Source organism: Lepisma saccharinum, chromosome 6, assembly GCF_977018435.1.
Source record: "Lepisma saccharinum chromosome 6, izLepSacc3.1, whole genome shotgun sequence".
NCBI classification, from domain to species: Eukaryota; Metazoa; Arthropoda; class Insecta; order Zygentoma; family Lepismatidae; genus Lepisma; species Lepisma saccharinum.
Window position 1 is genome coordinate 3,983,456 of NC_139234.1, and position 12,691 is coordinate 3,996,146.

A 12,691-nucleotide genomic window follows, 5' to 3' on the forward strand; every position below is an offset into this window, starting at 1 on the left:
CATCCTTTTTTACTTAATTACTTCTTCACTACCGATCTCCCCCACCTATTCATACCTTACACCAGGCCCGTAGCCAGAATTTTATTTCGGGGGGGGGGGGTTCATCCCTTATTAACATGGGCGTCGCCAGAAATATTTGTAGAGGGCGGTCAGGCCATAAATAAAACTTGATTAGTGCAAATAATAATAGCAATAATAATTATTGTAATTTTACAATAATAACTATTATAAAAATATAAACCAATTCAATCTAAATTTATTGTTATTATTACATAAATGAAGAGACTTTGCTACTCAATCCACCGTATCAGTGAATAACTAACACAATTGTTGTCCATTATTTTCTTACATTTTGTACAGTTAGTGTCTTGAAAATCATAGTTATTGTATTTTGTTATTAACTTTTACACAATCGTTCAAAAAAAAGCATTAACACTTAGTGGTAAATTTTACTCATAAAGTTTATATTCTGTGACTTCTCACAAAGAAACCTATAAGTTTGGTAAGCTGTGGATCCATTTATTCTTTGGATTAAATGGTAGAATATACAAATATAACCTGGTTGCTCTATTATACACTCAACTTTTTTCGATGTAATGCAGTTTTCACTGTGGTTATAACTTTATTTCTGTTATTAACAACAAAAATAACATTTAAATTATATATTTGTAGGATTTCGGGGGGGCTTCAGCCCCCTTAGCCCTCCCCCTGCCTACCTGCCTGCCTTACACCCATCTGCCCCACCAACCACCCACCGCAAATCATCTGCATATAGTTAAGCACGCGCTTACCGGATCCAACTCTATCCAGAAATTTTGCCACATTACGATGTTCCACAATGTAACTATCACAGAAACAAAATTATTCACTCTTTTAAATATAGATTTTGGGATGCTGAATTCGAAAATGCAACTAACTGTTGATGATTTGCCTCTTGCTTGTTTTCAAGTTCTACATACAATGAAATGTAACTGGAAACATTAAGCGTCGCGATTTCTGTGCCGGTTTTGCGAATTTCAACACAGAAAGCTATAGTTAGGAACGACAAAGACAAAGCGTTACATGCAACCTCCTTCCTTCTGTGGGTTTCATCACTGCAGCAGAGGCGTCTCGTGAAAGCATGCGGTGCATGCTGCGCATGCATCAATTGTGGGAAAAAGGACAGCTTGCTGTGCGACGACATTCATGAGCATTTGTACATTCTAATTTCTTCATATAGGAGAAGTATTTATTTTACACGAGAGCGCTCAACTAAGCTTATATTACATTTCTTGGATCTGAAGTGAAAGAAAGTAATAATTCTTTTCCCACAATTGACGCATGCGTCACTTCAGATCCAAGAAATGTAATATAAGCTTAGTTCAGCGCTCTCGTGTAAAATAAATACTTGTCCTATATGAAGAAATTAGAATGTAGAAATGCTCATGAATGTCATCGCACAGCAAGCTGTCATTTTTCCTACAATTGACGCATGCGTTCACGAGACGCCTTTGCACTGCAGGGATGTTTTGATTTGGTTTATTTAACTTATCTTTTCTGCCACTTTTGACTAATCGCGAAGAAGAGGATGAACTTGATAAAGGCCTAGATTCGAACCTTGGACCCCTGGCGTCGTAGCGTGCTCTGATAACCACTCCGCCACTGCAGTGATGTGAAAAGAAGCCTAGGGATGCAGTTATAGCGCCTAACAATAGCTTTTGAGATCGAGAGAAGTAGCTTTTATTCCAGTAATTTGAAAATTCTTATGAACAGCTTGTCTTCGGCAGTGAACCTCTCCCCTACAGCACCATTGCTATACGAGAGCGCTCTTTCACAAATACGGTGGGTTACCAGGCCTGATTTATAGCGTCATTTCTGTGTGTCTATTATGCCTGAATCACACGAGCGAGATGTCCTACTGGATTTTCCAGTTACACTTGAACTAGTTGTGTGGTACTGGCTCATCTGCTAGTTTTCGCCTCACACGATAGGCGCTACCATACTTGTCAGTATTCCTTTGTTCCCACAAGGCATTGAGCAGAGGAGTTAAGCTAAAAAGATGGAAGAGCGATTTCAGTGAATAGCTCTGCTGATATAAAAAATCAAAATAATAGTACGGCTGAAATTGGCTCGAAAGAAAATAGTATTCAAGGTTTTTAATGAACTCGAGAATCCACAAAAAATATTTTGTTCAACTAAATATGTCAAACATTTAATACACTGGTAATAAGAAAGATTTTCATTATCGGCTAATCACATCTGTCGTGTACAAATCTCGTCGCTTTGGATAAATCCCTAAATATTAATGTACATCATCTCTCTTACTTTTTTATTTTCAGCGAACAAAAACAACCAACACTCGGAAGCCACAGACAAAAAACATTCCCTTCAAAACTCACAGATTCTTAACAAGACCAAAAATTCGCTCTCATTAGCTGTTCCACAGAATCTGGCAGAGAAAGCCAGTTGCAATTAGAACACGGTCTAGCCGTCAAAAACCAGTCTAGCAGCCAGCTTGGCGGTCATCATTTCCAGCCAGGTAGCCAGTCCAACGCCAACTAAGGCATTCCTACTGGAAATCCAGTTTCGTGTGATTCGGCCTTTATTATAGTGCAAAGTACATGCTTCGCTGAGACTTGATGGCCGTTTTCCTCTTTGTAATAGTTTCTATATTGTTATCAAAATTGTGTTACTAAAGTTATGCACTGCTTGGGCAGTTTAAAAAACACAACGAAAGCATAATTTCCAGCTAATTTGGAAATAAACAAAGGTTCTGTCCGAAAGGTACAAAGTACGGACTTGAAGTATGGTCTTGGCAGAAGTGACGTCACCTAGTACAGTTCGAAAGCGCCAAGAACAGAAGTACGCAAGTGCACAGCTCGCAGTTCAGATGGGAGGTGACTCGGTCACGCGATTTCCACATTCGTTGTTCATTTGTTTAAAATGGCGGAGCTAGAAAGCCAGCGACACAGGTTAAATACACGTTATGGGCCAACAAGTTGTTGGTTAAAGTTCTTATAGGGTGTAGAAATGTATGTATACGAACCTTTGAAACTGCTACGTGATTTCTATGGTGAAAAACAAGTGTTTAAAACGTGTGGAAAACAACGAGTACTCAGTTTTATCTACTGATCGTATTTGGCGCTGCAGTCGAAGTGCAATTCGAAAGACTTTCACTTCCAGTCCACGACTTGAAGACCGTACTCCAAGACCATACTCGGAGGATGCTCGCTTCAAGTACGGTCTTGCCCCTTTCGGACACGGTAACAGTGAAAACAACCCTTGCTACATTACCTGCCAACACTGGCGCATGGACCCGCATCGGCGCACGCTGCTCCCCTGGAGAAGTTGTGGAGGGTCGAGTCGGACGGCATCATGGGCTCTTCCGGGTCTGGCGGGACCTGCGGTTCCTCCTCGTCGGTTCCCTTGCCGGCGTCGCCAGGCACGTAGTTCACTTGCACCACGATGATGCACAAGCACACCACGACGACGAAGGACCCGCACACGATGTACCGTCGGGGGATGCGGGACCTGGAAGAAGAAGAGGAAGGCGGTGTCAGAATTACTTTCGCTCTCGAGTAGGATTTTTATGGCCTGAAAAAATCACCAAAATATGCACTCACGACTTTAAATTTCCACGTGGAGCCAACTTTCCAAAAACATTGGGTGGGCTCAAACACAGAAAAACCTCATAAATTCCTCCCTTCCATGTATTATGATACTATACTCCATGAGGCCTTAAAAAGACCGCTTCGTGGGCTTGCAGCAGACGACAATATGGGTGTGTGTCTGCGAGAACCAATCAGGTCCGCGAATGAGCGAGCCCGGTTGCCACAGCTAGCCTGCTGCACCCTTCTGGAAGGGTGAGTGACCTCTGCCTCTTGCTACCTAGGCCTGTTTGTTCGGCTGAGGAGCAGACGACACGAGAGTATCGGCAACAGTGTGCGAGCGACGTCTGTTGTTAGCTCTCGAAACGCTCTTTCTAAGGCCTCCTGCAGTATAATGCCCACTAAAAATGCATCCTAACTTTTCTTAAATCTGGTATTTACGGATATCAACAAGCACTCCATCACTAATCACGATAACAACCTATAATAATAATAAGCTTAATACATTGTAATAATATCACGACACATTATTGGGTGGGTTCGGACCCCCATGGGCCCATATAACTCGGCGCCACTGTAACAACGAGAAATGACGTAAATTTTGGCCAAATACCGTAATAATTATAGTTTTTTTAAAAAAAGTATTAAAGGGGCATTACATAGCCATCCCTGATTAATGTAATTTTAATGATTTAGTTTTTAACAATAGCTATATTTATTTTGATGTGATTTGTTTCACTTCGCTTTTCGGCCACTTTTAGATAACCGCGAAGATTAGGATGAGTGATATGAAATTGATGAAGGAACACTCAAAAAACACCCATGCCCCGGCCGGGATTCGAACCCGGGACACCAGGCTTCGAAGCGCGATGTGCTAATCACTCCGCCAGAGGTCAGCTAATATATGTATGCCTGGTCGCTATAGCGCCTGAAAATTTTCACCCAGCGCCTGAAATTTTAAATTCACTTCTTAGTTAATATTCCGAGTTCACTTATGGAAATTTATTTTACTATTTTTTTAAAAAATAACGAGTACAGTATGTGTTTTTTAATGTTTGTGTGTTTTCCATATCATCTGTATCATTAAATCAGATTAATAAACATGCCATATAATTTTTTGGACTGCTACTAGCGGAATTTTATAATTGCAGCAATTGCACAGTTATTCATGATTACCATTTGAGCCTCCCCTAGGAAGGACACTCCGGCGCAAAAAATAATTACTTTAATTTAATTTTGTATTAATTGATAAATCAAATGTATTTGAAGATCGCTTTTCATAGCTTATCTTAGTTGGATTCATGGCTTTTTTTTAGACTGAAAAAAAATCCTTGCGCATAAATTGTTTTTAGTTTTGTCCACCCCTGTGTGTGAGTACAGACACACACACAAATACACACATATATATATATATATATAATTGCTACAAGTTTTGCCAAGAAGCGAAGTAAAATCAATCTATCAATAACTATTCAAGCAGTTACCGACGCCATGCTTCCTTCTCCTTCTAGCCACAGGCAAATATGCGGACGAAAAAAAAGGTTCCATCCTGTTCTTTTAAATCAACAGGCTGGATGTTTAAATTTTAGAGAATATTGTGATTTTTACGGTAACTTCTAACGGTGAACAATAAAATTTCTAATCGCATTCTCTTCACAAGGTGCAAGATTTATGTAAATCATATATTTTTTTTATCGCAATTACAAAGTCAATTAATTAGTGACAATTGTGAACCTGTGTGGCGTGGTTGCATGCATTCAGGATAACATGCTTTCCAAGGGCTCGTACGAGGCGTCAAACAGAACATCTTTATCGACAAAAGTTGCTTGCCTCAATGACTAGGGGCATTGAAGTTTGTGGCACGCTGTAAATTCTAGAATATAGACGAGACCGACACAATCCTTCTCACACACGAGACGAGAGAAACTGCAAAGTATCGTCATGTCAAAGCAGTATAGTCCGCGTGCGTTAGTCACGACCATCGATGCAAGTGCGCATGTGCGAACTGGACGAGTCCAGAGGCAGAATGGGGGTGCTTGCTGCAAGTGGCTGCTGGTTCCATGTTGAACTAGTTACGAGTTGTGTAACAGACATCACAATCGCAAACGTTTCCCCCAAAAAAGCGACCGGTGACAAACAATCGAATGCGCAAAAGTGAAATACTGTGCACGTTTCTGCCGACTTCCGCGTTTGTAACAGTTGAACAGTAAAAGCAAGACAAACCACATTCAGAGAGAGTTGATAAAGAAGTTGTGCTCTCGCAGAAATAAGGCGACACGCAACAAGCAATAAACTAACGTAAATGGAGCATGATAAGAAGCGAAAGGTGTGCACAGTATTTATTGTGGCAAGTCTCTTGGCAGGAGAAATTCCATACATGAAGTTTCAAGTTATTCGAATCGGCCGAACAAAACACATAGTCGTCCTCTGTACCCGTAGACTGTCCTGTTCTCTGTCACGTGGTATCTGAGGTCAAGGTTGTTTGTTATCTTTGCAACAGGCTAATATTCTCGAGACTGGAACTTCGATTTCTTACTTGTTGTATCGCTTTCCTACACTGCAAAAAGTTCCAGCGTAAAAATGAATGGAATTTCATTCAAATATTACAACTGGCTGTGATTGCACAACCATTTTGCACAGATTTTTACTTCACAGTCAGGAGTATATTGTCGTTCTTGTAGCATCATGTATTGCCTCTTGATTTTTACCATTGCCAGGCTTGTCTGCCCAAAAGGAACGTCTAGGAATTTTAGGGTGTGTTTCAATGAGTCCATACCAACGACAATTTATCTCGCCTCGCTTGGTAGTCTGGCAGTTAGTTTCTTTATGCAGCGTATTTGCAGAAGATGCAATTCATCCTGCATGATTGGATTACGATAAAACCGTAATATCTATACCTTCCTGTAATATATTTTTTGTACTTCTTAATCGAATACGCTTCTGACCGTGTGTGTGCAACAGGTAAAAAATAAGTACAGTTCACTCTTTTTAATTCGAACTTCAAGGGGACACAAAAAAGTTCGAATTATCTAAAATTCGAATTAACAAAACATGTATCATTAAAGATGGTTTCAAGGGGAATAAACTTCTGTTCGAATTACAGAGTAATTCAAATTATCCAAGTTCGAATTAAAAATAATCCGCTGTATATCAACATACACTGTATAAAACACGCCGTATAGTAATACGTTGACCATGTGCCAATAAAAATGCTTTTGGTGCCTTAAAACGTATTTTCTCAAAGTTTGAAAGAATGTATTTTTTTGTTCAGTAGAAAATAGACGATGCATGTGGCAACAAAACATTTTCCATGCAACGATGCATTCCACGGTGAAAATTCAAATAAATTACATTGAAAACCACGTATTTCCAACAAGTTTTCCCTTTTCCCTATCTACACTAATAACCGAGTTGTTCTACGGTGACGGACTTTGGATCGCCCTGTAGTCTTCCTTCCACATCAAGTGGGTTCGCAATAGCATTGATTGCTTGAGTTGGAGTTTTTAAGTCCACTTTTTGCACAGTAAAGCTAATCGGGACTGGACCTACGTTTTAAAGTGGGACCCGAATCACTATGTGCCTCCACCGGGTATCGAACCCGGGACACCTTGATCGGAAGGCGACGACGCTACCACTGCCTTCAATACCATCAGAAACCAATGTTTTGGCGAAAGCATAAAACAACCATAGAGCGACCACAAACAAAAGAACCTTCCGCCAAAAGCCTTCGCGCATCTTCCCCACCATCCGTTCAACTCGGGCCATAAGGAAGCCTGTTCCACTCTACCCCTCCCCTCCACGCGCGAGTTAGATGCACAAGACACGCAGTTCTGCGCAGGTCCTTTTTCGTGCGGTTCCACTAAACTAACTTACCACTTCTATGGTATTCATCAATCATCACAGTTTATATAACAAGCTACACTATCTGGCCATTCGTCACCGGACACCCGATCAGGTGGCATCATGGTGTGGTCGTGCTTCTCCTGGTATGGTCTTGGTCCTCTTGTGTTAGTGTGTGGAAACATGAATGCAGATGCATACCAAACGATCCTGGACAATTCTGCGCTACCGACATTCGGTAGTGGTCCTTATCTGTTTCAGCACGACAATGCCCCATGTCATACGGCAGGTGTGATCAACACGTGGTTCGAGGATATGGGTGTGCAAAAACTTGATTGGCCCGCCCAAAGTCCTGATCTCAACCCGATTGAGCATCTTTGGGACGAGTTGGAGCGCCGGTTGAGAGCCAGGCCACACCGCCCAAAAAACACTAAAGAGTTGTTCGCCGCTTTGCAAGAGGAATGGAGCAGGATTCCCGTCGAAACCTATCGCAATTTGGTGGACAGTCTTCCTCAGAGGGTTGCGGCTGTACTTGCTGCGAAAGGTGGCCCCACACGATACTGACGGACGCCTGAAACCGGATTAAAGTACTCGTTCCAGGTGTCCGGTGACGAATGGCCAGATAGTGTATATTATTGTTACTATTTCATATATTCGATTTCCCTTACATTTTATCCGTGTCGTGTTGATCGTTAAATTCTTGTTAGGTTATTATTTCCTTTATACTGAAAAAGTTGTCTGGCCGAAGAGGCCGATATCGTCGCCACTGCACACAATCTATCTTCGTGATGCCTGAATAAGCTACATTATTTTGCATATTCTTTATACACAGTATAGCCGTGTTCTCGTCTCGAAACTTCTCCTTCGTTTACCACTTTTATATTCACTAGTTTCCACCAGAGGCGTCTCGTGAACGCAGGCGTCAATTATGGGGAAAAAAGACAGCTTGCTCTGCGACGACATTCATGAGCATTTCTACATTCTAATTTCTTCATATAGGAGAAGTATTTATTTTACACGAGAGCGCTCAACTAAGCTTATATTACATTTCTTGGATCTGAAGTGACGCATGCGTCAACTGAGGGAAAAGAATTATTACTTTCTTTCACTTCAGATCTGAGAAATGTAATATAAGCTTAGTTGAGCGCTCTCGTGTAAAATAAATACTTCTCCTATATGAAGAAATTAGAATGTAGAAATGCTCATTAATGTCGTTGCAGAGTAAGCTGTCCTTTTCCCTACAACTGACGCATGCGTTCACGAGACGCCTCTGTTTCCAACTGAAAATATTGGTTTGATTTGCTGTTTTAAGTCCACTTTATGCACAGTAAGGCTAATCGGGACTGGACCTACAGTTTAAAGTGGGATCCGAACCACTTGTGCCTCCACCGGGTATTGAACCCGGGACCCCTTGATTACAAGGCAATGACGCTACCACTGCGCCATGGGGAGGCCCAACTGAAAATATTCGCAATACAAGTATCATGCCACACAAATTATCGATCTTCTGCATTTGATTTGAGGATTAAGATGTTCATTAAATAACATTCGTGTACAGTGGCGTACGCAAGGGGGGGTTACGGGGTTTAACCCCCTCCCCCTTGAGCATCTGAAATATTATGAAAAATGGTGTGGAAAAAATTTTAAATGGCCAATTTACCACAGTCAAAGATCTGGGACAATACTATTACTATTACTACATCTACTACTACTACTACTACTACTACCAATAATAATAATAATAATAATAATAATTTGAATTATTATTTCCATGTAGCATAAAGAAAAGCACAGCATTCCAAGCACACGTGTCTTTCAGAGTGATGCCTTGAAAATAAGCACAAGTTCTTGAAAGTGAAATATGAGGGTAACTATGATTTAAAAGAGAAGTAAAATGTTTTGTATTTCAGTTGCAACAATGTTCAATACTTGGGCGTATGCAGTTTTTTTGGGGAGGAGGGGCCGGAATAGTAAATGTGGATAACACATGGCTTAGTTTTGGAGGGCAGGATGCATAATAAAATATTTCGTATTTTTGGAGCTTTTCAGTCTATTAAAATTGTATTCAAAGACAAAAATGGTAATAGGGACTCACTTTAAAAGAGGTTTCGTATTTACACATTTTGATTTTTTAAAGTTCTTAACGGATTTTTATTTGAAAATTCTGATTTTCTCAAAATTTTGGTAGGGGCTGTAGCATCATCGGTAGAGGCATGCATATTTCGTTTTTGACAAAAAGAAAACGAAATTTGAAATAACACATTGCAATGTTAATTTTTAAGGTTTCTGAAAGGTGTGAGGTGCATTTTCCTACCCTGTTTTGTCACGAAATGATGCGAAATGAACTGCAAAATGCGAAATAGACTCTTAAACACGAAATTTACCGTTTATATACCGACGCGACACTTTCTGAAGTCTGAAGAATCCTGTGTGTTATGCAATTCACGGAAAATTGATTAATTTTGCTGTAAATATTTGAAAAGCAAAAATGGACTCCTCTATACAGGAATAAACTTAATATTCTGATATGATTTAATGTGCTATTAGAAGGGATATGTTTATTTTGTGTAATAGTGCAGTTTTTAAATCAACTGGGATTATATTCACATTTTTAAAACCAAAATGTAATTTTATATACCGCTTTTTCACCGCTATAACAGCGAAATTTCATTTTATTTACAGCTTTTGAACCCGAAATTGACTCTGTTTTTATACTGAAATCTTGCTTTTTTTATTTACCAAAAGTATGTGCCTCTAACCATCGGCCATGCCTCTAAGCCAAGCGTCAAGTCAACCTTGCAGCAGGTTTTCGCATATGTAGATCCAAACGTGCGCGCAAGAATATAGTTCCACTGAGACGGGTTCTATTCCGACACAACTGCATACTTGCAAGAAAACAGTTAGTTAATTTGTAATATACAGACAAAATAATACATCCATTAGCAGGTATGGACTTAATTGGTTGCAATCTCTATGCAGACGAACTTAGAACCGCAGATTCGCCAACTGGAATGTGTATTGAGTTGGAGACACACTGAAACTTTAGAGCGAGTCGAGCGAGACTGAATGCGATGCAGAGCGCGTGGAATCGGTGATACCAGTGTTGCACATCCCACTATTTTAACCCTATGTTTATTGTAGAGTGGCGAGAATGGCTGAATCTCCTGTTCAGCGCGCGGTTTTACCCGAATGTTATTTTGGGCTTCATCCGAAGGGAAATGCTCTTCAAAGTCAAGCAAGTTGTTTTAAATGCATAATCCTCCTTGCGGCAACAAGATCAAAGTAAAACAGGGCGTGAGGTGAATGTGCGCACGAATTGTATCACGGGTGTTGAATGATTTGCGGTTTGAGTTTAGCAAGAGGAAACGATTGTTTGTTGTTTGACGACAAAAGAATCTCCGCGGTATTAAAAGATATCGCAGTGAGAAGAAACATGTTTATTATTTGGACGAGACGTCCTTCAACTCTGTGGGTGGGGGAAGGGGGAATAAAACATGGAAGGATACCACCATTCAAAACCACCGCCAGGGCTGAAGAAACCGACGATGTGGGGAAGGGGGAGGCTTATTGTTTCACCCACTGGCGGCAATGAAAGGTTTGTTGAAGGCGCATATTTACTGTTCCGGAATTATCAGCAAGAAATGGACAGACCAAGATTTGAATCCTGGTTTAGTGAAGTGATTCATAAATTGAAACCAGAGTAATAGCAGCAGACAATGCACCTGATTGTATATATCACCAATAACAAATCATGCTATTTTGGTGGTATAACTTGAAGTGCGTGTGTCTTACAGTAACGGATGTATTGCGAACGCAGCAACCACGTTTTTCATAAATGTATTTCTTTCTAAACCAAAAATAATAATTTGTCATTAAATTCAAGAGGGGCCTATTGTTGTTTACTTTTATCTCCTTTTATATTTCGTTTTGCGTGCTCGAAATATACACACATGCTCTCATGTTTAGAAGTTATTTCGCTCTTATATTAATGACACATTTATTAAATAATCTATGCGCAGAAAGTACTTTTAACATTTTATGTTTCAGGAGACAAAGAGAAGCAAAAATACATTCCACTTGACATGCATGCGGGTTTTGATGTGTTGTGCGGTTGGCAATACTGTGGATTTTCTCAGTGTCTGCGATGTAAGCAGCTCGGCGGTTGAGGCAAGACTGGCACGGAAGATTCTGAGCTCAGTTCTCGCGCGGATTGATACATAAAACCTGCTGCAAACTTAGCCTGACGCGCGGCTTACGTACGCCAGTGTTCAACGAACATGTATTTTTTTTGTGTGAACAATGAGAATTAACTAAAGAAAGTTCTTGGTTCGTTGTTAGAGGCTAATGTATAGACAAAGGCTAGGCGGACAAGAATACAGTCACCGGTCTGCCTTCCCATTGTATTATTTACCGCAGCACGTTTGAATGTCTCTCTTTAAAATGTCTCACCTTGTTGACTAGACAATTATTCAAACGACAATAAGCTTAACTATTGGAAAATGTTTTGTTGGTAAGAACAGGGAGACAATCCATATGTGAATTATCGGGGACATTTATGCGGGGAAGAAGCCGGAAAAATTCCAACCAATTTCGGGAATCGAATCCGGATCTCCCGCGTGATTGTCAGATGCTCTACCGACCAGACCACCGCAGCTTCTTGGATGAGTTCCATACTTTAATTATTTCAATTTATTTTAATATATTTTCTTGTTTTATGGATTTTCTTCACCCTTAAAATGTCTCACCTCGTTGGCCAGACAAAAAATAAAAACAAAAACCAAAAAATGCTCCCAGGATTTGATAAAAATTGAATGATTAGAAAGTAATTTCTTTCTATTGTTTTCATAAATGGTATATTTATGTAGATCTCTACTACATAATAGTAGTGGTATTAGTAGTATAATTAGTAGTAATTCAGCTAATTAATTAATTATAAGTATTATTAATTAATTGCGATTATTATTATTTAATTAAAGTATAATAAAACAAAGGTAATGTGAATTTGGAGAAAGTTTTAGAAATAACCCCCCCCCCTTGACGAAATCCTGCGTACGCTACTGTTCGTGTAAGAAATTGTCCATTTCTATCCTACGTCTTGAAAATGTTGTTAACAAACCCCCCAACACTGAAATAAACTCAACCACTGATACTTGTGAAGGTTTACATCGGGAAACATTATCTCTTTTTAGAAAGTCGACAGACCATCAGGGACAACCTTCGATGACTAAACACAGTCGACCTTCAGTTCGACTAGATATTTCCGG

The 12,691-nt window shown here is 40.0% G+C and overlaps 1 protein-coding gene across 10 annotated transcripts in view; it reads right to left on the reverse strand.

Annotated features, from left to right (window-relative positions):
* The window catches only part of LOC145988513 (scoloptoxin SSD14-like), a 176,014-nt gene that overhangs the window by 56,080 nt on the left and 107,243 nt on the right, over window positions 1-12,691 (reverse strand). For all 10 annotated transcript variants that reach the window (XM_083123393.1, XM_083123398.1, XM_083123400.1 and 7 more), the window contains one exon: window positions 3,274-3,510. In XM_083123393.1, the coding sequence (XP_082979519.1) occupies window positions 3,274-3,510 (237 nt within the window). The remainder of the gene's footprint in view (window positions 1-3,273; window positions 3,511-12,691) is intronic.